Here is a 27,294-nt window from a genome sequence, read left to right as displayed (position 1 = left end):
TCCAAAATTAAGCTTTCCCATGCAAGCTTTTGTTGTTTACTTGAAACTCATATCAAGGAATCCAATTCTGCTAATATCATGGCCTTTATTGCTCCTCGTTGTTCCTCTCTCTCCAACTATTCCCACCACCCAAATGGCAGAATATGGGTTTTATGGGATCCTTCAAAGTTTGTTATCTCTCTCATCTCCTATTCCTCTCAATTCCTGCATCTTAAATTCTATGATAGCCTCAGCCAATCTGTTCTTTTTTTCACTATTATTTGTGCTTCTAACTGCCCCTCTCAAAGGCTCTCTCTTTGGACTGACTTGCGCTCCATTGCAAATCTGATTGGAACAGCCCCTTGGGGTCTGGGGGGTGATTTTAATGTTACTAGATTCAGTCATGAGAAGCAGGGTGGAGTTCAGCTTGACATGGATGCTATCAATTCCTTCAATGACTGCATTGAAGATATTGGGGTTAATGATCTAAGATGGACTGGTCCTCCCCACACTTGGAATAACAAAAGATCAGGCTCGGCTCGTATAACTTGTATGTTGGACAGAATTCTGGTCAATGAAGAGTGGCTGTCTTTCCACCCTTCATCCCTTGCCACTTTTGATACTCCAGGGATCTAGGATCACTCCCCTATCACCCTTACCATCCAACTTTGCATCTCGTTTGGTCCTAAGCCTTTCAAGTTCTTTGACATGTGGACATCAAATTCCTCTTTTTTGCCCACAGTTCAGGAGGCTTGGAATAAAAATGTAAATGCCTTCTCCTCCCCTCTTGTTGCTTTTGCCAGGAAGCTTCACAATGTAAAGGATGCCCTCAAAAGTTGGAACAAGAGCTCTTTTGGCAACATCTCCCAGCAGGTCTTGCTCTGCAAAGATAAGCCCTCTACTATTCAGCTGCAGTTACAATATGATGCCCTCAATGTCTCCTTGGCTGAAGAAGAAAAGGATGTTTCCCTTGAGCTCTCATCTCTCCTCTCCTCTCCCAAGAAGAATGCTTCCTCAAGCAAAAATCCAGGATCAAATGGGCTGGAGTTGGGTGACTCAAATTCAGCTTATTTTCATCGGTCCTTGAAAGCCAGGACAAATGCAAATTCAATCCTCATGCTAAGGGCTCCTGATGGTTCAGTTATTACCACTGTGAAAGATATTAAAGACATGGCTGTCAATCACTTCAAAGATATATTCAATGGTCCTTTAGAAGATCCGGGCTCTTTCCCCAACAGCCTGCTTAACAAGTTCATCCCTGAGGAGCTGCTCCCTTCTCTTCGGGCTATTCCAGATGAATCAGAAATTGAAGCTGCTATTCGTTCCCTTAAAGTCAATGGGGCTCTTGGCCCAGATGGTTTCAGCATGGGGTTTTACTTAGCAGCTTGGGATATTATTAAGGCAGACGTCATCAAAGCTGTCTAGAGCTTCTTCTTCAATCTGTGTCAAATCAAAGGGGTAAACCACACTTTTCTTTGCTTGATTCCCAAAAAGGAAGGGGCTTCTGTGATGTTGGAATTCAGGCCCATTGCCCTTTGCAATCTGATATACAAGTTCATTGCCAAAATCCTTGCCATCAGACTCAAAGGTGTTGTGGATTTACTAGTTAGCGAAAACCGGTCGGCTTTCATCCCAGGCAGATGTATTTCGGACAGTATCCTTCTTTGTAATGAGATTGTTAGAGGGTTTGAAAGATCTAGTTGCTGTCAAGCAGCCCTCATGAAGATAGATATTCACAAGGCTTTTGACTCTCTAAGATGGGACTTCATTATCAATGTGATGAATAAGATGGGCTTTCCCTCAGCTTTTATTCGCTGGATCCATGTTTGTATCTCCACTACAAGGCTCTCGGTTCTAGTCAATGGCAGCCCAACTGGTTACTTCTCAGCCTCAAAAGGAATCAGACAAGGGTGCCCCCTCTCCCCTTACATCTTCACTTTGGCTCTAGAAGTTCTCTCAAGAGACATTCAAATATGCATGAACCAGAATCTTATTTCTCCCATTCCGAAGTGCGAAGCTCTCAAGCTCTCCTACTTGGCTTTTGCTGACGACCTCATGATCTTTTCAAAGTCCTCCATGAGTTCCTTTGAAACCATTATGACTTGTTTGCATCGCTTCAAATTGATCTCGGGGCTGTGCATCAACTCTTCTAAATCCCTTCTTTTCCTTGCTGGGGTTCCTGATCAAGACAGAGCAGCCCTCATTGAGAAAGTGGGCTTTCCAGTTGGCCAGCTCCCTGTCAACTATTTGGGACTCCCTCTGATCCCTGCTGGACTCTCAGCACACCATTGCACTCTTATGCTAGATCTCATTAGGAAAAGACTCCAACTCTAGAAAGGAAAGCTTCTATCTTATGCAGGTTGCCTAGTTCTTATCAAGTCTGTGTTGGAATCTTCCTACATCTACTGGTCAGGTATTTATGGATTGCTTCATTCTACTATCAAGGCCTTAGAAGCCCTTATGGCCTCCTTCCTCTGGAAGGGCACTGACTCCTGTAGATTCCTCCACCCAATCAGCTGGGCTTCAGTCTGCCTCCCAAAAGAAGAGGGTGGCTTGGGTATTCGAGGAATCAAGGAGGTTAACTTGGCCGGCATCATCAAATTGGTTTGGAAGATAGCCTTAAAAAAAAGAAATATTTGGGTTGATTGGATCTACTCAAGGCACCTTCAGTAAGACTCTATTTGGACTGTCTCCCCTTCCACTAATACCTCTTGGGTCTAGCGGAAGATTGGCCACTCGTCCCCTTGTTCAAGGAGCTATATGATTCCGCATTGGTGATGGTTCCACTACTTCCCACTGGTTGGATTATTGGCCTCCTGTGGGCATCCTTCTCCATGTTGTTAGCCCCAGAGTTATCTACAGTTCAGGCATCCCCAGAAATGCAAAGGTGGCTGATATCCTTGACCCCTCTGGTTGGGACCCGCCTCCTCCTTCGCATCAGACTCTCTCCAACATTTGGTTTGCTCTTCCAAACATGAAGCTTGGGAGAGGTGATTGTGTCATGTGGTCACCTTCCAAGACTGGTTCCTTCTCCGCCAAAGCTGCCTGGGATCATAGTCGCATCAAAAGTTCCCTTGCTCCCTGGAGAAAGCTTCTTTGGTTCAAGCATCACTTCCCCCGTCACTGCTTCACAACCTCTAGAGCGCTCTCCAACTGCCTTCCAACTCAGTCCTTCCTTCGTCATCACCAGATTGCTGCTTCTCCTTAATGCTGCCTTTGCTGGAACAATATGGAAGACACTGAGCTCATTTTCTTTGCTTGCCCCTTCTCCTCGGCTATTTGGGAGGGGATCTTAGCAAAATGCCGGCCTAGACGTCGTAGAATTGCCTTTCACTAGAGAGTGGCTTTGGATTGCTGGTCCTTCTAGCTGCGACACGGTGGGTAAATTAGCTTTTTGTGCCGTAATCAATCACATCTGGATGGAGCAAAACCTAAGGAAATGGACCACCAAATCTCGTACTCACCAGCAGATTTGGGATTCCATTTCTCTTGAAATCAAAGCTCGCCTATCTTCAGCACCTCCCTCTTTTTGTAATGACACCCCAAGGAACAGGCTTATTATTGTCTCCTGAGGTTTGTCCTCTACTTCTCTCCAGCCCTCTCCTACTTGAGGAGCTGGTTTTTCTTTTCTTTCTTCTCGCTCCGTAAGGGAGCTGCTGTATTTGGTAATGAATTTTTTATTCACCCAAAAAAAAAAAAAAGTTCTAACATATATGATAAACCTCTATCCTTCCAAGCCATGTTTCCGAAGTCAGTAAGGCTCAGTCTGTGCCACATAGGATTCCCATGTCAAAGTGTTGTCATCAATCCGAAGGTACCCTATCCTACGGTATAGAAGAGGCGGTCGCGATGGGAATAATAGGATTGATCCACTGGTACTGCCATCAAGCATGTATGGCTGGGTTGGGATTGTGAATAGGTCGTCAACAAACCCTCACCACCGGTTTCCCTGTCGAGTTCACCGAGACATTGAGTTTTTGTCGAGATCTCAACTGTCTCGTTCAAGATCTTTCCCCTTTTAAACATGGGTTTAGTCCACATCTCGGTCGAACGGAGATCTTGAACCGAGATCTCGACTCGACCAAGTCTGTGTAACTTTGTATTTCGCCTTGTATCTCGACTTGCTAATTGAAAAAAAATGAGTTTTAAGAGAGATCTTGCCGAGTTCTTGAACCATGATTCAGGCTGCAGTTCCCAATGACATGTTTTGTACATTATAGTATTCCTGTGGGTTTCAATTTCTGAGATTTCATCTGACACCAAAATCTAGTTGTAATACAAATCATTCAAATTGCAAAAATTATGAAATAATTTTGACCAGAACCTGTGACATTTATGTTCCACATGTATAAAATAGTGTCTTTCCAATTACTTCTACTACTCTATTTCAACTGAAATCAATAATAATTATATGTGAAAATATCATCCCCCTCCCCTCTAAGTTTCCTTAATATCAACCCAGTACTCAAGTTTTAAAAAATGATAATACCCCCCTTACTTTTTAAAGATACTATCAACCGTACCCATTCTGTTAAAAAACGCTGTTAAGTGATGACATCAGCCTTAATATATTCATTTAAACCCCAAAATGCCCCTATGTTATGTGATATTCTAATATTACCCCTATTAACAAGAGACTAAAATGGAAAAGACAATAATACCCTCATCTCTAACCTAATACCCTTCTTTCTTTTTCCATTGTCTCTCTCCCTCATTAGTCTCGGTTAATGTGATCCACCACCATTTTTGCTTCTTATTATATAGCCTCTCTCCTCTTCTTGCTTTAAAGATTTCATTTTTAATGACATTTTCATCCGGATTTTAGGTGGGGTCGTGGGGAAAGATCTTGGAAACCATCGAAAACACATTCCATCAAAAACCCAGATGGGGAATTTCTGCAATTCTGGTCTCTGATGATTTCCTTGAGCTAAATTCCAATCTCTTATTATTGTTATTATGGATACCAATAGAATGCCTGGAGGAATGATTCCAGGCATGGCTTCTAGAATGCTGGGTTTAGAGATGCCTCTGCATCAAAATCATCCACAACAGGAACAACAGATGATGAGCTTCGCCACTCACGACAATGATCTTCACTCTCAATCTCAACAAACAGTAATGAAACAACAATCCTATCCTTACAACACCAAAGACAAACAGCAGCAGCAGCAACAACAACAACAATGGAGTGACAAAGATGAGCCTGGCTTTACTGCCGACGATGGCGGCGGAGGAGATGCGAACAAACGAACATCCCCATGCCAGAGGATGAAATGGACCAACAACATGGTGAAGCTACTCATCATGGTTGTCTTCTACATTGGCGATGATAGTGGCGGCGAAGCCTCCGACCCTTCCAGAACATGGAAAAAGAAGTCAGGTGGGTTGTTGCAGAAGAAAGGAAAGTGGAAAACTGTATCCAAAGCGATGATAGAGAAGGGTTTCAATGTTTCTCCACAGCAGTGTGAAGACAAGTTTAATGATCTCAATAAGAGGTATAATAGGGTTAACGATATCCTCGGAAAGGGAACGGCTTGTAAGGTTGTGGAGAACCAGAGCTTACTAGATACCATGAACAATATATCTCCTAAGATGAAGGAGGAGGTAAGAAAGCTACTCAATTCCAAGCATCTCTTCTTCAGGGAGATGTGTGCTTACCACAACAGCTGCGCTGTCGGTGGCGGTGCTGCTGCATCTGCCCATCAATCCGCCGCCGAGGTAGCCGTGAACCTGCCCATCATCCATCCCAGCAACGCTGCTTCCATTCTTGCTAATTCAAGAGGCAGGGTTGATGCAGAGGGATTGAATTTGAGGGTGGGTAGAGGGGGAAACTGGGAAGAAGAAGGAGATGACGAAGATGACGGTGGTGCTGGCAGTGGAAGAGTGGTGGCGATGATGGTGGTGCTAGCGGAAGAAGAAGCAGAAGCAAAATGGAAAGTAGGGGAGGGCAAAATTGGGAAAGTAGGGGAGAGTAAAATTGGAATAAATTAGAATATAATTATATTAAGGGTATTTTGGGGTTTTAGAAAATTTGTACAAGCCACGTCATCACTTAATGGCATTTTTTAACAGTTAGGTACGGTTGATAGAATCTTTAAAAATAGGGGAGGGTATTATCATTTTTCAAAACTTGGGTACTAGATTGATGTTATGGATACTTAGAGGGGATGGGGATGATATTTTCCCTAATTATATTTTCACGCCAATCAAAAAAAAAAAATTATACTTTGCGAATTTTTTTTCAAAAAGAAAAAAATGTCAGCAGTAACTTCACCACCAAATTGTGGGCACATGGCTTTTTCAAAACAAAATTTTGAGGATTCGGAGTGCATTGAAGCCTATAACACAGTTTGGGGGAATGCTTGCTCTCCATAATGCATTTTCTTTGCCTTGTCTATGAAATGCTCATGCAGAAGATTAATGGGTGTTGGTTGATTTTGTTGAAAGAGGGTGAATTTCAGGGAAACAGCCTCTGCATAATGTGGGGATAAGGCTGCATACATTATGACCCTCCCCGGACCCTGCAGTGGCGGGAACCTTGTGCACTGAGTACACCATTTTAGGGAAGGGAGAATGTTCTCAGTGCCGCAGTGCAGCCTGTGCCCAAGTGCATGGGCAGCCTGTGCAGGGGGGCAGGGTGGTCATTGCGCCCACCCCCATGTGCCTGGGCACAGGCTGCCCTGCGGCACAGAGAACAGCGCCCCTTTAGGGAATTACCCGAAATCTCTTCTTCTGTATAATATAGTTCGGCCTCATTTAATCCTATGTTGTTAATGTGTGGGAATATGTCAATTCCTAATCTTAGTTTATTTTAAAAATTTTTTTTTGTGAAAATTGAGAATTTCAAATTTATTTAGTCTAAAAATAAGTTTAAATTACAAAAAGATAATAATTATAAATTTATGATAAAGTTATGTATAATCAGTTAATTAACATGTTAATTAACTAATGACTTGGCATAGAACAGCTTGAAGATTTCGTACAAATGGAACGCATTGCGTACTATAACCTTCCATTATTGGGCTGGGCCATTCCATCCACTCTTCGAGAAGGGAGGCAAAAAAACTCGGATATTCGATAAGCCCAGTAGAGTCGAGAGAAAGACACCCCGATATGTATCATGCTGTATCGGTCTGTATCAAACCATATTGGCCAATACATATTGATACTCTCACAGAACCATTAATGTACGTATCAGTCCGTAATTCCGTATTGGCCGATACAATACGATACCAATCGAGACATACTATTTTCTAAAAAAGATACATATTGGTATGTATCGTATCGGTATCGGTCCATATCGTATTGTATTGGTTGATACTTTAAACCATGGATCTACCCTGGATATCTATCCATGAATGATGACCTTTATAGCTCAGTTGTTTACAAGAATGTCACAATGTTGTAGTAGGAGGTCATCTTTGGGGCTTTAAGGAATAAAAAGAGGAGGTCTGATTTGAGATCCAGGCCAGTCCGCATCTATTTAACGCCAAGTTTGGATCTTGGAAGTAGGTCCATTTAGAATTTCTGATCAGATTCAAGTTGAGTTGTTCGAGTCTTGTCTGTACCTGAATCCAACCATATCCTCGAAAGGGTAGGGCTTATTTATTTTTGAAATCACTTAAGTGACTTAACATCAGGGACACGTATCCAAATCTAACATGGATCCGATCCATTGAATAGGATCCATTTAGTTTTGGATATATGGATCCAAGCCAGAGGTTTTTTGTTTTGTTTTCCCCTTCTAAAATCTGGAGCAAAATTTGTATGGATCTTTATTTAGATCAATGGGATCCGTTGACAATCTAACCTTGTCTTTTTTCTTTTGTATAGTGATGTTATTTAACCGTGACATGATTTGCGAGTTTTAATCTTGCATGATAATGCTTGATGACTTCATTTATCATCTCAAGGATACATTTAGATCAACATCCTCTAATGCTTTTTCTCCATTGGTTCCTTAGGTGCATATAATGGTAACGGGTTTACTGTAGTCTGTTTCCAAGCTGGACATGTGTTTGGATTTAAGGACATTCTGGTTTGACTTAGGGAACTAAAATAGGTTTTACCATTCACTCAGTGTTGAAGACGTACCTATTTAGGTCATTTTTGGTTGTTCGGTTATCCGTAGATTAGTTTCCTTTAATTCTCTTGATATTGATGTTGAATAAATTCCTCCTTCGAATTCATTCCTTGCTCTTTTCCACTTAGGTTTTGCATCCCCCTTTTTTTTTTTTGACCCGAATATTACCTGGGACCCGGGCTGGCCCCTAAGCTTTTATTAAAATCAAATAAAATAATAAAGAATACAGGGGGGGACATTCCGCCTTACCCCAGCCCACGAAGACAACAGGACACACCACTCAAAAAAGCCTAACCAACCCTTACATGAGCAAGACAAAAGGCCATTAATTCCGTAGGACAGGTAATCCAGCCTTGTCCTCACGGAGAATGGCCTGGAAAGGTCCCAAAGGGATGCACCCAGGTTGAAACCTGGCTGAAGTCTTAGTGTCATACGAAAGGTTGGCCAACCAGTCAGCCGCTCTGTTGCTTTTCCGAAAGGCAAACGAAACACAGGCCCGTGTGGCAACCACTAACTCCTGAATCTCCTTGTAGTAATACCATCCTCTCCACAGACTACACCTCTTCATGTTAACCACCTTGATAGTTGCCTCTGAATCACAATTAACCACCATGTCCCTAAGGCCCATCTCCTCGCACATCTTCAGCCCATCCGTCAAAGCCCTCAGCTCCATCAGAGAATTAGTACAAAGGCCATAAAAGTTAGAGAAGGCAGCCAGGACCTCCCCTTGTCGGTTCCTAATGATCCCTCCCCCGCCGCCCAGGCCAGGGTTACCACGACAAGCGCCATCCACATTCAGCTTAACCGAGATAAAGGGGGGGCACCAGTACACCGGGATAGGGCACTTCCTCCTGGGTACAGGAGCCAACAAACCAAGACACTGCAAGACTAATCCATCTCTGGCAGACCCTTGAGTGCCCACCTTGGCCGGATAGGGAAGTTCCCTCACCCAAGTTTTAATGCATTCAATTATGGAGCTAGCTGTCCGCCTCTTGCATCCCCTTGTTTGCATGATGTGCAAGCTATTGAGCATTAAACACATGTAAAATTTTGCATAATATATAGAAGCAGCAGTTCCCCCCATATATTTGGTAATGGTTGGAACATAGTCGGTATTGTGATGTTCACTTTTTTCTTACAGATCTGCGACTGTTACTGTCTCATCTGTCAGAAATCTCTAATTTTGAGGTTTCAGAAACATATTTCAAAAATAAAATTATCATCAATAACTATTGCACTCTCTCTCATTATTTTGTTCAGGTTCATAGGATTTTGCAAACAGATATAAACACGGAGATAGTCTTTAATTGTCAAATGGGGCGGGGACGAACTACCACAGGGATGGTGATTGCTACATTGGTTTACTTTAACCGAATTGGAGCATCTGGTAATCTTTGTTGTTCTTGCACTGCCATCTTTAATCCTCGTGTGTGTTTTTATCATGTGGTCCAACCTTATAGTTTGACATTTTCAATGTAAATATTGGTATTTTTCCAGTCGTTCACCAAATGGAAATATGTATAATATTACCCTAAACCCCCTAAAGGCCCCTTGTGTACAAGTTGGCACAACACTGCATGGGTACAAATACGTAGCATTCAATTCCAGTATGGTTAGTATTCAATTCAAATCAAATAATGCTTAAAGAGCCATCATTACGTTCCGAAAGTATGAAGAAAAAATCAGCTAACTCGGTGAAAGTATATCAATTGCCAGCTACTTGGGGTCTGCTACATTGATCTTATACCTGTATGGCTCTCTACATAGAGCTATATACTTCAATGAAATTATGGGTTCTCATGCTCTTCTCCAATATCTAGGTGAATGCCCTTCTTTGTTTCCCTCTTGTTGTCTTAAAGCCATGAACTTTTCAATTTTACTCCTCATTGGTGCCGTCACTGGTCTTTATTGTGTGCGAGTAAATCATCATAGTTGATATCCCTCATCCATTCATCCATGGTTATGGGGGCAAAGCGAGTGTCTGTGGCCCATCATTGCCTTGATGCTAGGTTATGTCTTTGTGAGGCCAAGCTACCACGGCTGGAGCCATATGTTACTTACCAGGTCATATTTTCCAGGCAGCCGTAATCTTAAAGTGTAAATATATGTATAGTGTCGGCTTACAAAGGTCAAAATTAGAATATAAGGGGGTGAAGTAGATTATAAAAACATTTAAGGGTGGACAAGAAATCATTTAAATATGTAACATATGGAGGTCAAAATCATTAGGTTTTGGGGAGGTGCATTGGGACATAGGGCCAAAAGTACGAGGTTTCGCAAAATTTTGGGTTTCGTTTTGGTTTCTCAAGGTCTTGAAACGAAACCTACTTCAATATACAAATAATACAAGGTTTTGACCAAAATTTCAGTAACATATTTCGTTTCGCTGAAATTTCGGTCGAAACGGTACAAACACTTTTATATAAATACCATGTTTCATATGAAATGGGTCAAAATTTTGACCATTTTTGTGAGTTCCGCATGATTTCGACATAAAACCTCCAAAATTTCATTTTTTTTTTTGCTATTTTGGCCAATTGACTGCCATACAAGCTTGGAACCAGTGCTTGGCCAGTAGACGAATGTAATGGAAGCGACGATTTGCGCCCAACAACAAGAATTGTGCAAGATCCAAAGTTGGAGGTAACTCACTTTTCCTCAAAACTAATTTTGGCAAAAAAATAGGATAAATACTTGGTGGTTGTTATTCATTTCTTTATATGTTAAACATTGTAGCCCGATTTATGACTTCATGGAGCCGGATGTCATTTTCATTTTTTAAATATATCTATTTTAAAATTTTATGAAAAAATGATTTTCTTGCAACAAAAATGTGAAAAAATAAGATTCTTAGTGTTTGGAGGTCAATTTTATATATCGTGGATACCGCTGGCTGTTCTATGGCCTCACGGATTCAGGTTTTTTTTTCCTGTCCGAAAAGTAATTATTTTTATTTTTGGATTTTAAAACTTATTTTAAAAAATTACAGAAAATTCAGAAAAAGGGAAAATTTTATTTTTTGGTTTGAAAATTCTTTTAAATTGATGAAAGTATTGTTTTTGTATTTACAACTGAAACTGATGATTCATGTCCCATTCCATTATTATTTTTGATAAATTATGTTATTATTCTAGTTTTAAAAATTATTTTTAGCTAAAAAAAACAGAGGTAAGGATGCTTACATTATGACCCTCCACGGACCTCACAGTGGCGGGAGCCTCGTGCACTAGATATGCCAAAAAAATGAGTTTGGGGGAAAAATAGGAAATAGTTATATGATTGTTTTAGGAGTTTGAAAAATGATGTAGAATAGCTAATAATCCATGCATTTTTTGATGTAACAGCGTAAAAATAAGCAGATTGCACTATGGTCGAGGTGGAGGTGGAGACATAGCATGGAGGCACGGAGTGCATAGAGGAAATGACAAGAAAAAGTCTCAGTGTAATTATTGTTACAAGATATTAAATTTAGGAGGGGCTACTAGAATGAAGTGGCATCTGGCTGGTGGCTACATGGATGTGGCAAAATGCACCTAGGTTCCTTATGAGGTACAACAAGCCATGGCTAAGCTCTTGAAGAGAGGACGACAGAAGAAGGCCGAAATGCAAAAGGCAAGAGATGAGCTTGATGAGGTAGTGTTAGAGAGAGACCCACGGGCTGCATTTGATGACTCTGACAGTGATTATAGGCCTGAGGATTTCGAGACAGAGGTAGAGTGGAGACTGTTCCAGTAGGCTAGGACAGAGAGCCGAGCCTTACATCAGGTGGAGAAGGTTAGGGCTGCAGAAATGGGGAAAGGAGCTGGTGCTTCTGGCTCTAGAGCAGCTGCATCAGAGGCAGGGCCCACAGGGAGAGGAGGAAGAAGCAGAGGCAGGGGGATTTGCCTTTCAAGAGATCATAGGGTGCGAGGGCACCCCCACGACTTGTACCTGTACCTGTTGATGATCCCATTGAGGTTCTTTAGCGGAATCCTCTGATATGCAGGACTCAAGATACCAAACAAAGAACTTAAAAGCAAGTCCGAGGTGGTTAGTAAAGTTGTCAAGGCTGCAAGGCGACCCAAGGCAGTGGAGGGGTGACTATGCGTTTAGGTGACAAGGCGCCTGCCTAGGCGTTGCCTAGGTGACCAAGGCGCCCAAGTGTTATTTTTTATTATCCCTCATTTCTAACATTGTTTACTGTGTTATAATATATACCTCATATCATCAAAAAATTAACATTAAGTCACATCAAGTCATCAAAAATCCTTTAAGCTCACCCATCTTGCCTTCGCTGATGACCTCATGATTTTTTCCAAAGCATACCCCTCTTCCATCTCTTCCATTATGTCCTCCCTTCAGCTCTTTGAGAGTCTTTCCGGTCTCCGAATCAACCTCTTGAAATCGCAAATCTTCCTATCGAGCAACCTTGATTCCGATAAGGAAACTCTCCTTTGCTTCATGGGTTTCACTATTGGCTTTCTGGTAGTCAAATACCTGGGTCTTCCCCTTATCTCTGGTAGGCTTACTGGCCATCACTGTACCCCCATGCTGGACCTTATCAGGAAAAAGCTCAAGCTTTGGAAGGGTAAGCTCCAGCATTGTTTACTGTGCTGATTACATTTATTGGTGTGGCATCCATGCGCTCCCCAAATCTACCATCAAAGCCATAGAATCTCTTTTCTGTGCATTTCTCTGGAAAGGTTAAGATTGTTCCAAATTCCTCCATCCAATTAGTTGGGCTTCCATTTGTCTCCCTAACTATGAAGGAGGTCTAGGCCTGCGCAGAATCAAGGACTTCAATAATGCGGGTATCCTAAAATTAAGTTGGAAGATCTCCACCAAGCATGACTGCATCTGGGTCAACTGGGCTTACTCCTATCTCCTAAAAAATGATTCCATCTAGTTTGTCCCCATGCCCGCAGACCCTTCTTGGGTTTGGCGCAAAATCCTTCTCCTCCGACCCATAGTTCTTAGAGCTATATCTTTTGAGTACGCAGATGGGTCATCCACCTCCCTCTGGCTTAATCCTTGGCATCCCTTTGGAGTTCTCTTCAACTCTGTTGGTGCTCGTTCGGTCTACTCTCAGGGCATTCCTAAATTTGCCCCTCTCTACTATCATTTTCCATGGTTTGTGGTCCCCTCCATTCCCCTTCCCTCAATGCCTTAACCAGGTCTGTGCGACTCTCCCTCGCCTTTCCCCCCGCCCCACGCCGCCTGCTAGTACATCTGGTCCCCCTCCCCTACTGGTCTCTTTAGTACTAGATCTGCCTGGGACTTTGTCAAGACTCATGCCCCACTCATTCCCTGGCGCAACACAACTTAGTCTTAGAGAACCCTTAAATAACTGCCTCCCCACCCAAGCTTTTCTCCTTCGCCGCCACATCCCTGTAGCCCCCTCATGCACCCTTTGCTGGAATGGCATTGAAGACGTCAACCAACTTTTTTTTCCTGCCCTCTTGCCTCCAATATTTGGACGAAAGCCCTAGCTTCTATTTGGCCCCGTTCTAGGAGACTTACACTTCGCTCGGGAGTGGCTTTGGATGGATATGACTTTTTCAGGCAAATCTATCTGTGACACCATTGGCAAACTAGTGTTTGGGCAGCTATCTCACACATTTGGATGGAGAGGAATTTCGTAGATTGACCTCCAAATCTCGCTCTTTTGACATGATTTGGAAAGCCATCTTTTTTTATGTCAGCTCCAAACTTCACATGCTCCCTCATGGCTCTCTTTGTGATTCCCCAGGGAACAGGCAGTTGGTTTTTAGGTTAGGGAAGCAAGTATGAAAGGAAGAAGATGATGGAGGAGGAAGAGGAAGAAGGAGACAAGAAGGAGAAGAAGAGTGTATTTCGGTGGAAAGAACTTGTGTTGAGAGACTTCTTCACACACCCAAATAACTTCATTACTAATTAGAAGAGAATTACATTCAACTCCCTAGGGTGGTAAAAGATAAAAAAGGAAAAACAGAAATTACATAAAGAGGAAACTAGACATAAGGCTAGTTCCTAAACTACCCTTATTATATGGCTTCTAATAACTCTAACACTCCCCCTCAAGCTGGAGAATAAATCTCGTGCATTCCCAGCTTGCATAGGAGAGTACCAAACTAAGGAGAGGTAAGTGCCTTGGTGAAGATATCCGCCAATTGATCACCAGTTTTCACAAATGGTGTACAAATATAGCCAGAGTCTATCTTCTCTTTAATGCAATGCCAATCAACTTTAATGTGCTTGGTTCTGTCATGTTGCGTAGGATTGTGAGCAATACTGATGGCTGCCATGTTATCATAGTAGAGTCTCATAGGGCCTTCAGTGCCAAATCCCAGTTCCTGACCAAGTCTTTCCAACCACATGAGCTCACACACTCCATGAGCCATAGCTCTAAATTCTGCTTCTGCACTGGATCTGGCTACAATAGGCTGTTTTTTGCTTCTTCATGTCACCAAGTTTCCTCCCACAAAGGTACATTACCCGGAGGTAGATCTCCTATCTGTGATGGATTCAGCCAAATCGGCATCAGTGAAACCTTCCACTCTCAAGTGGTCATGTTTGGCATACAACAGTCCTTTCCCCAGAGAAGACTTTAAATATTTGAGAATGCGGTACATAGTAACACAGGGTCCAAGTGCCCACTCTTAGGGGCATGCATAAATTGGCTTACCACCCCCACTGCTTAAGAAATATCTGGGTGTGTCATAGACAGGATAAGCTTCCCCTCTGGCCTCTGGTACTTTCTCGAATCAACAAGGGAGGAACCACAGTCTTCTCCTAGTTTGTGGCTCTGCTCAATAGGAGAATTTGTTGGTTTGCAGCTTAACATCCCTGTCTTTGTCAACAGATCAAGAACTAACTTCTGTTGACATATGTTTTATTCCTCTCTTGGACCTTGATACTTCAATTCCTAAGAAGTACTTCAAGTGACCCAAATCTTTGATTTCAAACTATTGAGCCAAGTAGATCTTCAGTTTTTTATCTCAGTTGTATCATCTCTAGTGACTACAATATCATCAACATAGACAATAAGGGCTGTAATGGTACCATTGCCCCGCTTGGTAAAGAGAGAGTGATCAGCTTGGCTCTGGGAATATCCATTCTTTAGAATAGCCAGTTGAAAGTGCTCAAACCATGCCTTCGGTGACTGTTTGAGACCATACAATGCCTTCTTGAGCAGAAATACTTTCCCTTCAACTGAAGGAATTTTAAAACCTGATGGAGTTTACATGTACACTATGTCTTCCAAGTCACCATGAAGGAAGACATTCTTCACATCTAACTGATAATGGCCAATCTTTATTGGCAGCCAATGATAATAGGACTCGGATAGAGTTATGCTTGGCCACAGGAGCAAATGTTTCCTGAGAGTCAATGCCATAAACTTGGCTGTACCCCTTCGCCACCAATCTTGCCTTATACCTTTCAACTATACCATCGGATTGATACTTGACTGTGTAGAGTAGACGCATCTGCATCCAATTGGGACTCGTCCCCTGGGAAGATCCACTAATTGCCAAGTACCATTTTTCTCAAGTGCTATCATCTCCTCAACCATAGCTTGCTTCCATTTTGGGTCAGACATAACCTCAGTAATAGTCTTGGGGATAGTAACAGAAGAGAGAGCCGCAGTAAAGGCAAGACCTGTAGTTGAGAGAGCATAACAAACTGGGATATAGGATTAGTACAAGTTCTTTAGCCTTTCCTAATTGCAATAGGAAGGTCTAAATCAGAGGTAAGAGGAGGTATGTTACCTGATTGAGGAGAATGAATCTCAGGATGTGGATCTAAAGAGGACTCTTGGCAGGTCTTCTTTCCTTTACTCTTCAAGCTTTCACTTTTTTTGTACTGAATGTGGTAATTCCTCTCATTACCAGAACCACTTTCAACAACCAATTTTGTTTCAACCAATTTAATATCCACACTTGATTAATATCAGTATCATCCACATCCACAGTCTTGTGTTTTCCAATGTCAAGCATAAAAGGAGAGATAGGTAGAGGAGAATGAAGGAAATTAGTAGCTTGTTCACTTCCACAATTCTTCCCCCTGAAGAGGATGCTGAGAATGGGCAAAGAAAGGGACATATTCAAGGAAGGTGACATCTTTGGCGAGAATACACCGACGAGAAGAAGGATGATAGCACTTGTAGCCTTTGGAAGTAAAAAAATACCCAAGAAAGAGACACTTGAGAGCCTTGGGATCAAGTTTCGTGCGATGGGATTTGTTAACATGCACATAACAAACACAACCAAGGACTTTGGTAGAAAGAGAGAAAGCAGAACCCTTTGGAGATAAGGTTTCTAAGGGAGATTTGGAACCAAGGAGTTTGGTTGGCATGCGATTTATGAGAAAAGAAGCATTTAGAAGAGCCTCAGACCAGAAGGTCTTCGGAACATACATGCTAAAGAGAAGACTCCGAGCGACCTCCAATAAATGGTGATTTTTCCTCTCAACTACCCCATTTTGTTGGGGTGTGTCAACACATGCTAGTTGATGGATAATACCATTGTCAGTAAAAAGGGTTTGGAGGCCACCAAACATGTACTCCCCCCCTTTATCAGAACGAACAATTTTGATTCGAGTATCAAACTGAGTAAGGATCATTTGATAAAAAATTTTAAATGCATCACAGACGTCACTTTTATGCTTCATAAGAACAATCCAAGTAGTATGAGAAAAATCATCAACAAAGGAAACAAAGTAACGATAGCCAAATAAAGAGGTAGTAAGGGAAGGTCCCCAAACATCTGTATGCACAATATAAAAAAGAGAAGCAGATCTATTAACATGATATGGATAAGGTGAACGACAGTGTTTGGCAAACATACATGATTCACATTGAATAAAATGAGAATAGGCAATAGAAGAAAATAAGTGAGGTAATTGTTTCGTCATGCCATAACATAACAGAATCCACAAAACTACTATCATTACGTCCACCACATCGGACAGAGCTGTGGGCAAAACAGGTTCAAAAAGATAAAGGCCTTGATCCTCACGACCACTGCCAATAATCCTCTTCGTCACCAAATCCTAAAAAAGGCAGTAAGAAGGAAAAAAGGTGACACAACAATTCAAAGATTTAGTTAAATGACTCACAGATAAAATATTGAGGGTAAGGTTAGGCACATGAAGGACAGAAGTAAGAGAAATGGATGAGGTAACCGGGATGCTGCCCTTGCCAGAGATGGAGGAGAGGGTGCCATCAATTACCCTAACCTTATCCTTACCAGAGCAGATGGTATAGGAATAATGGGACGTACTAGTCATGTGGTCAGTAGCACCAGAGTCAACGACCCAAGACTAGGCTGCAGTAGAAGTTGAGGTAGAGACTTGTAAAGCTGAGGATGAAGAGGAGCTGGCCATTGTTGGTGTAGGAGATGTGCTCAGCTGTGACATGACCCGGTGAACCACTGCATCAATCAAAGTGGAGTCATCCTGTGTAGCATCTGCCTTGGTCATCAAAGAGTGTGCTCGGGCTCCCCCTCTATGGCCACCACGAGCACCACCTCGTGTACTAGGGGGACGGCCATGAAGAGTCCAACATCTATCTTTGGTTGTCCATATCTCCCACAATGATCACATTTAAACCTGTCTCTGCCATTTCCACTAGCACCATCTATCTCTACTGTTCTGTCATCCCCACGGTTGGGCCCCTGGCCTCTACCACCTCCACGGGTGTATTGGGAAGAACCAGAATTGAGAGCTGACCTCTCAAGGGATGATGCTGGCGCTGGTTCCATAGTAACACGCCGAGTCTCCTCACTCTATAGGTAGCTACAAACCTCATCAAAAGATGGAAGAGGAGACCGGCCTAAAATCTGGAGTCTGACAGGTTCATAATCAAGGTTTAGGCTACCAAGTAAAAACACGCTCCTTCTTAAGAGTGCGATGCACCTTTGCTTCATCCTCTGGATTGGTCAATTGGAGATCCTTGTAGTAGTCATACTCCTCCAAAAGGCTAATATAAGCATTGTAGTACTCAAAGATAGTCCTGTCACCCTGCCTCATTGAATTGATTTTCTGGTGAAGTTGACAGACCTTGGCAAAGTCACCAACCTTGTCAAAGGTCTCGGAGACACTGTCCCAAATTGCCTTGGCAGTTTCTTTGCGCATAAATCTTCTCCCAATCTCGGGCTTCATGGAGAAGATTAGCCATGTCATAACTGTGGAATTTTCTGTCTCCCATTTCTTATAGGCAGCAGAGCCAATCTCTGGGGCTTTAGCAGTACCTGTAATATACGCAAGTTTCCCTTTGCTTCTAAGGGAAAGCTTCACTGAATGTGACCAAGTAATTAGTATTGTCAAGCTTCACAATAGAAATCTGTGGGTGTGAATTCTCATAAACAAGCTGAGGAGCTATTGGAGTGGGCTGTAAATCAGCCGAACCAAGTCCAAAAGTTTCTGATTCAGCCATAGTGTAAGGAAAATGGCACTTGTCCATAAACAAGAGTACCAACTACAAATGGGGAGTACACACTCGACCTAAACAAGGATTTTAACACAATAAGAAAATTCCAGCAAGAGAGAAGTTAAGTAAAAGCTGGACAGAACTTCACTCCGATACTTTTCAGAAGTAAAAAATGACTCAAACAAAGTCCAAGACCTCAAATAGAGGTGTCCATAGTCACTCCACAGCAACAAGAGAAGCCCATTGTGCTCTACAAGCAAGAACAAGAAGATTGCAGCAGTATCGGGTTTACCTGGGCAGAGAAGAAACTCCACAAAACTCTGTTGTTCTCAAATGGATTCAACATCCAGCAAGGGAGAGCACAGGGGGCCTAAAGAGGACCTAAAAACGTTTCTAGTGAGCTGCTCCAAGATCCAAATACATGCCGAAAAGTAGACAAACCAGGGATTGCAACTGAAAGCTGGCGGAAACCCTAGCAGAATCGTGGTTGCCTTTATAACTTCATAGAACATCCAATGCAGCTCAAACAACCTCTTCAATCACTGAAATAGGTTGTATAGAACCTATCTCATACCATTTCAGCAAAGTTATTCACATAGGAGCCTCTTCATTGGAATCCCTTGAATTCTAGGATTCCAAAGGAAGGAAAAAGAATAGGAACAAGAAGGCTGATGCGACTCTTAAACCCTTAGCTCTGATACCAAGTTGGTTTTTAGGTTAGGGAAGCTAGTAAGAAAGGAAGAAGAAGATGGAGGAGGAAGAGGAAGAAGAAGGAGACAAGAGGGAGAAGAAGAGTGTATTTCGGTGGAAAGAACTTGTGTGTTGAGAGACTTCTCCACACACCCAATTGACTTCATTACTAATTAAAAGAGAATTACATTCAACTCTCTAGGTTGGTAAAAGATAAAAAAAAGGAAAAATAGAAATTACATAAAGAGGAAACTAGACATAAGGCTAGTTCCTAAACTACCCTTATACATAGCTTTTAATAACTCTAACACAGGCTCATTGTTGTCTCCTGGGGTCTAGATATTTCTCTATTCTAGTCTCACATCCCGGTTCCTTAGGGCTTGTGGTTTGTATAGTCCCCCCCCCCCTTTTTTTTCTTCTTTCCCTTCCCTTTGGGGTTTTCATAATTGAATTGTTTATTCACAAAAAAAAAGTCATAAAAAATCAATGTTAATCCACATCAGGTCATCAAAAATCAACATAGAACTAGAAGGCAGCAGAACTAATGAAGCAAGCTATTGGAAGTGTGAAACAATCAAAACATACAGTTGATTTATACTGTTCTTAGAAAATATGATCTTATCTATAAGTAATTAAACTGCTCTCGATTTAGAGAAATGTTCTTATTCTCTAAGAAGTTGTCTGGTCAAATGATTTTATTTTTACATGAGTCCTTTTGTATTAGTTAGAGCACAAAACCAGCTTTCCAACAAATCTAAGATTGCTTAAATCTGATTTATATTGAAGGAGTTATGTTCCGGTCAAATCTCATTTAGTGTGCACGAATGGTATCAAAATCACTCTGAATGAAAATATTTTTTTTATATCAAAACAAATGAATATTATACCGCTCCTTCAGTTTTTAGCAATGTTTTACCATATTAAGTTTTATGGAATTTTTAGATTTGAGGAAAACCCTAGGACTAGAAAGTTGAAAATTTCACCTACTTCCGAAAATCCAGTTTTTGTTCTTGAACTGGGGGTTGACTTTTTATCCTTTTGGAATTTGTTTTTTCTTTAACTATTTTTATTAGATTCAAATAGGGGGTATTTTCTATTTATGAATAATATCTTAGGTAAAATATAAAATCATTTACTTAAATGATAATCGGCATTAATAAGGACCAAGGCGTTTGACGCCATTAAGGCGGCAACCGCTCAAACCCCAAAAATCTGCTCGATACCACTAAGGTGACAACCACCCAGATCCCAAAAATCTGCCTGGATGCCTAGCCGGGGCCTAAGCAACACCTTGACAACCATGTTGCTTTGCGAACATACTACCAGACCATACTTGATACTGGAGGGAAGGCTGGCCCAGGAGTGAAGGGGCCCACTCCATAGGAATTGATGAATATTTGCCCCAATAAAAGGAGTTGGATGAGTACATTGACACATTGAAGGGGACATGGGAGAATTATAGAGTGACTATAATGTGTGATGATTGCACTGGATTTTCTAGACAGTCCATCATCATCTTCATGGTCTATTGTGATGGTAAGACTATCCTTTTAAAGTCTATGGATGCACCCAAAGAGAAAAAGGATGCAACATATATTTACAAGTTGTTGAAGGATGTTGTGGATGAGGTAGGGCCACACAATGTTGTCTAAGTGGTGACGGACAACAAGAGCAACTTTAAGAAGGCAGGTGAAAGTTTGATGAACAGGCACAACAATAGAATCCACCTCGTTTGGCCACCATGTGCAGCCTACTGCATTGACCTCATGCTTAAGGACATGGGGGAAAGATCCTTGGTAGCTGGTGTGGTTGAGCGAACAAGACATTTGTCTACAATCATAGATACACGTTATAGACGTTGAGGGAGAAGTGCGAAGGAGATTTGGTGAGGCCTGGCATGACTCGATTCGCCACCTACTATATTGCATTGAAGAGTTTTCAGGCGAAAATGGTTGGTCTGAGGTCTATGTTTGCTTCAGAAGACTGGTTTGGTTGGAGGAAGTCAGGTTCGCCACAGGGTAGGGCAGCACAGGCTACCATCTTTGACCTGTTCTGGCAAGACCTGAAGAAGGTTCTTATAATAGAGCCAGTGGAGAAGTACTAAGGGTGGTAGACTCTGAGAAGAAGCCTACCTAGCCAAATTAGTATGTTGCCATGGAGATGATGAAGGATCGCGTGAGAGTAGCCATGGAACTAAAACTTGCGAGATCTCGACGAAAATCTCGCTTGTTTGTGGGCTCGAGACGAGATCTTAGGCGATACCATTTATTACCCCATCTCGGGGAGGTCTCGTGGTTTTGGTCATCTCGGTGGGAAATCTTGGTATACAGACACTTATTTATGCTAGAGACCAGGATAAATACTTATTTATGCCTAATACCATTTAAGTAAATGTTTTTTGTATTTCATTTACGTAAGATATTATTCATAAATAAGCAAATACCCCTTTTTGAATCCAATAGAAATAGTTAAAAAATCAAATTTTAAAAGGATAAAAAGTCAACCCCCCCAGTTCAAAAACAAAAATTGGATTTTCAGCGGTAGGTGCAATTTCCAAATTTTTAATGTTGGAGTTTTTCTCAAATCTAAAAATTCCATAAATCTTGATATGGTAAAACATTACTAAAAACCAAAAGTGCGGTAAAATATTCATTTGTTTTGATGTCCAAAAAGATATTTTCATTCAGAGCAATTTTTACAGCATTCGCGCACACCAAATTAAGTTTGACCGGTGCATTACTCCGTCAATATAAATCAGATTTAAGCAATCTTGGACTTGTTGGAAAGCCAAGATTGCTTAAATCTGATTTATATTGAAGGAGTTATGTACTGGTCAAACTTAATTTACCGCACTTTTGGAGTTTTGGTTATTAGCAAATGAATATTTTACTGCACTTTTGGTTATTAGCAATGTTTTGCCATATTAAGAACTATGGAATTTTTAGATTTGAGAAAAACCCCAACATTAAAAAGTTAAAAATTGCACCTACTGCTGAAAATCCAGTTTTTGTTCTTGAACTGGGGGTTGAATTTTTGTCCTTTTGGAATTTTATTTGTAACTATTTTATTGGATTCAAATACGGGGGTATTTTCTTATTTATGAATAATATTTTAAGTAAATGAAATACAAATACAAAAACATTTACTTAAATGATATTAGGCCTAAATAAGTGTTTGTCCTAGTTTCCTATTAAGTGAAACTCCTATTTGGACTTTGATTTTTAAAGACTTGATAGTGCCATTGTGTTTAAATGGCCCAAAATAGGTTGTATACCAACTTTCATGACCAAACTAGGTCTAAAACCCACCGAAACCAGCCATTGAGTTGAAAAAAAAAAAAGACCCCAACTCGTCAAAATCTCGATCCAACTCGCTATTTGGCCAGGTCAAAACCTGTACTCGAGACGAGTTTTAGTTCCTTGAGAGCAGCATTACCTCGTGGTGGGTCGGTGTTCCTGGAAATTGTTGAGTACAAGTTAATTTACATTCGATTTACATATTCATAAGCATTGATAAGTTATTTATGTAATTCTCAGCATACTATCTCAATCCCAAGTACCATTACAAGCGACGACTTGGGATGGATGAATCACTTATAGAAGCAGTAGAAATGTGGTGGCTAAGTTGGAGCCTAATGCAAGTCTATAGGCGAAATGCAATAATGAGGTGAGACTTGGTAGTCACTAATTTGTCCAGTATTTATAAGAAATGAAATTACTCGATTTTGTACTAATGCGAAGCATGTTTGAAATGAGTATAGATAAAGACTTTCAAGGATGCTCTTGGGAGTTTTGGTAGTGTAGCCTCAAATTCTGCTAGAGAAGGCACATAACATGGTAGGTCCACTGCATTATTTATCATCTTGTCTTCGTTGAGTTCATATACCTATGCACCAAGTACAATCACTTAACATGAATAATCTTAGTATTTTAATTTTTAATGCAGGCGAGTGGTCAGTGCTCTATAAGAGAGATGCACCTAACTGGAGAAAGATAATGATGACTACCGTTTCACCTAAAAGCTCGAACTATTAGGGAAAGGCAGCATCAATGTATACATCAACAGATTGCAATCAAGGTGCTCTCCCAAACTTGTTCCAACTTTGGATGTGAGTGCAACTGGAGTACATTCTCACTCATATACTCAAAGAGGCGGAACCAATTGGGCCACAAACGACTGGAGCAGTTGGTGTATGTGCATTATAACATGAGATTGAGGATGCAACACATACGCCAAGGCATGGATGGTGGTGGTAAAGATCTGATCAAGATTGCCATCATTTTCGAGGTTGACTCAAATGATGAGGAGGATCCCCTATGACAGTGGGTCAATGATTGAGGTGACCCTATTATGGATCAAGCTAGGGTCTACGGGTAGGCCTGACCACGAGATAGCTAGTCAGATGGATGCTGATGTGGATGAGTATATGGCGTCTCGAGAGGGTCGTGTTCATTCACAGACACCCCCAACCTTTCGAGACTCAGCATGGTGTTGATGATGATAAGGACCTTAACTGGTCACATTCTAGTGGCGACACTCGAACACCATCCCCTTCTGATGATGGTGATGGGGGATTGCGTGAGAGGTACCACTACCAGGAGTCAAAGCTGGTGCGATTTATAGGTGAGACTTAGTTTACTCATGCCACTCAGGATGAGGACTATGATGGACATGCCCCCATACATGTAGCTTACTTGAGAGGCCCGCGTTGCTGATTCATACCACCACCTGAGCAGCATGACAGCATGGAGTCCATGGACATCGATGATCGATGTTATGTGCTTGATTGATACTCTCAGAGGCCTGAGTACGGAGTAGATTGGTATGCATGGGGGGCAGTGGCCTGTACCATCATATGGATATGGCACGGGAGCACTGGTTCCAACTATATTGCATATGGTCGGTTTAGGCAGTTTAGCTCTTCATCATCATTACCCTCTGTCGCTGAGTATGAGGGCCAGTCACACACTAGGTCAGATTTTGTGGACATCTTTGAGTTCTTTGCCCTTTAGCCATACATGAGGTTCTTAATCTAGTTCCTTACAGTTTGGAGATGCATACCCTAGGTAAGGGTACCTCGAGTACATCGACGATTCCATTTATAGGGCTGTTGTGGGTGGCTTCAAGTGTTTCTTTCGCCATACCATGGCATAGGCATCTTTTGTGATTCAGTCAGAGGAAGCTTGATTCGACATCAACAACATTCTAGTGGTTTTGATCCAGCCTGGCACTCGTTTCAATATTAGGAGTCTAGGACTCTAGGATGAGCATAGGGGTGACTCAATGCTTGTATTGTACTATTGTTGACTCCGATATATTTTACTCTTTGTGACGAACCATGTATGATCCATGATTTAAGAAATAGTTTACAATTTGACGTTGAATCATTCCTAATACACATTTAAATTGTTTTACTTGAATTATGTGTTCTAGTGCTAAACAATGTCTAGAATAACCAATATTAGAGAATGTATACAGTGTACACTACGTCACTACTAACCTAGGGTAAAATCAAACTACCATTTTGGGTACGATTTTTAAAATCTAAAAGTTCCGCTATGTTTAGATGGCCTAAAATAGGGTGTCCTGCAAGTTCCAGGATCTAATTTAGCCATTTGGCCCTCAAAACCATACATCGAAACTTGAAAAAAAAAAAAAAAAAGGTACAAGTTTCGGTTGAAATTTCGGTTTCGACTTTCGACCAAAACCTTGAACCTTGCATAGGGCATTTGGTCACCTTAGACCTTAAGGGGCCCTTGCTGCCTAGGCAATACCTTGACAATGACACACTATCTGTCTGAGCATTCTATATATGTGTTATTTATCGATTACCTAGTGTTCTTCAATGTGAAGCATGGCTAGTCTTGTAATAATTAATTATATCACCACGTCCTAGAACTCCAAATCCTAATGCTTGACAAATCTAGAGGTTGGATCTACTACCTATACTGGTTCATATACCTGAAGGCATCCCATTACTTCCAGACTCGATGGATTTTCTCTTTTCTTTGTCCTTTTAAAAAGACATTATAAACTAGATGCTTTTATTGAGGCAAATGGTTCTCTAGATGGGCATATTAAGAACGTATCTTTTCAATGGCCAAGGAATAGACATCTGATTTCTTCAACCGTATCTCTCTCTGGCACTCCAGTAGTTTCTCTCAGAGTATCTGTCTGGCACTTCTCTCTCCACAACTTTAGGTGATTTCTACTTCCTCTGTCTAACTTTTCTTATCTCATTTCTTATTTTTATTTTTATTTATTTATTCTTCATTTCTCTTACTTTCCTTTCCCTTTGTGAGGACCTTAGTTTTCCCTACTTTGTTTGGAAAGGATCCATGTAGCCGACCCCATTTAGTTGGGATAAGGCTGAGTTGTTTTTTTTGGCATGTACACATTGGTCCCACAGTGGTTGGAAGTCATTAGGGGCAATTCTGCCATTTACAGGCATGGACTGCATTACAAGGGTATTTCTGTAATTTTATAGAGTACGGATATTTTGGTGATTATGTTAGTCACAGAGGTCAGTGGATTGTTGATACAGCTCATAGGGCTAGTTTAGTCATTTGACAATGATTTGAGATGTTGGCAGTGATACAGGAGCATCATAGCTTATGTGGCAGCATGGGACACTTTGCCTCGATGTTTTACAGTGTTTGGCAGCCCTCGGCAGCCTTGGGTGAAGGCTCAGTGTTATGGAAATGCCAGTTTCCTAGGATCATGCACTGGCAGCGTGTTCGTCGGCATTTCCAGAGGGTCTAATGACTGAACTGGGCGGAAAAATCAAAATGAAAATTGTTGTTCCTCGTGAAAAACAGTAAGGACTAAGGAGTTTGCTGAAGTGGCCAATTTAGATTAGTAGTGCTCATCATCATGGACACGTGGCCGCAAATGGGGCTCAAATCAGAGCTACAACGAAGAATTTATGGCCGAGATACCCTTTCGGATTCTGTGGCTGGCTGGGAGCTCAAATGAAGGGATTACATCGTCAAGCACTGGATCTAAGTCTTAGTGGCTAAGATTCTGCCACGCAGGCAGATTCCTTTTTTAGTGCTATTATTTGGCAATGCACGGATATTTGTGTGCCACACTTCACAGGATTGGAGCCATGATTGGGTGCAACTGAGTTCAATAGAACACCATAGAAGATTCCATTTCGTGCATTGTTATAGGTCTGCGCAAAGATGCTGTCATGCATGACTTTGCACACTTTTAGAACCCTGTGTAGCACAGAATTTCAGTGCATCACCCGTGCACCAAGGACACCTTCAAGATTCCAGATAATGAGGTCTCGTTCGCACACCAAATCACCAAAAGTTGGATTCAAATCCGATGGCCAAGATATTTTCCCGCCTTTGGAGACAATCTAGACGTTTGCCCACAAATTCTGAGATTTCAATTAATCCCGTGTGGTGCACGTGCACCGAGGGCCAGACCAACATTCCACAAGCCTATTCCTAGTTCGCTGAAGTCTCATCGGCATAGCATAGATTCGTATCCAAGAGCCCATGTGATCTCCCGCCTTCACTGACAGAATCTACGGTTGAGATGAGGCCATATGATGTGACCAATCACAGGGTGAAATGTTGCCTACCATCTCGGGGTTGTTACGATCCAATCATCACGAGATCCTGACTCGATGCGGCGCCCGTGCTGTTACTCTTCTGACGAGATTCTTCCTTCTGTGCTCCCATTGGTCCGTTGACTAAGCACTGACTCGGTCTGACTGACCGACTGTCAGCCGATCTCACGGCTTATAAAATGCCGTGTCGACTGATTCCCATCTGATGGCTCTGATTGGTCCGAAGCTCGTGCACCCTGTAGTCCCAGGCTACAGTGCTTCCAGCGTATTGGTACACCTACAAAATAGATTCCATTTTGAAGCCTCCAGCTGGTCCAACTTCAAATTCGGAATAAATAAAAGCTCCATTCCCCTTGGTTGTATGAATGGAACCCATCCTCATTGAGTTCTTACAACTGTTAGAGCTTCATTGAAGCTGCTGAAACCGTGGGAAATGATTGTTTGTTGAATCTATGAAGAACATTGCATAGAAGGAAGAAAGAAAAAGAAAGGAGAAGAAGGAAGGAAGAAAGAAAAGAGAAGAGAAGAATAAGGGAAGAAAAAGAGAAGGGAGGAAGAAGAAGAAGAAAGAAG

The 27,294-nt window shown here is 41.7% G+C and overlaps 1 protein-coding gene across 4 annotated transcripts in view; it reads left to right on the top strand.

Annotated features, from left to right (window-relative positions):
• Positions 1-27,294, top strand: part of LOC122658834 (paladin) — a 216,034-nt gene that overhangs the window by 72,286 nt on the left and 116,454 nt on the right. For all 4 annotated transcript variants that reach the window (XM_043853963.1, XM_043853961.1, XM_043853962.1 and 1 more), the window contains one exon: positions 9,323-9,449. In XM_043853963.1, coding sequence (XP_043709898.1) covers positions 9,323-9,449 — 127 coding nt within the window. The remainder of the gene's footprint in view (positions 1-9,322; positions 9,450-27,294) is intronic.

Source organism: Telopea speciosissima, chromosome 4 (genome assembly GCF_018873765.1).
Source record: "Telopea speciosissima isolate NSW1024214 ecotype Mountain lineage chromosome 4, Tspe_v1, whole genome shotgun sequence".
Classification (NCBI taxonomy): Eukaryota; Viridiplantae; Streptophyta; class Magnoliopsida; order Proteales; family Proteaceae; genus Telopea; species Telopea speciosissima.
This window is presented reverse-complemented; position numbering and strand designations above follow the sequence as displayed.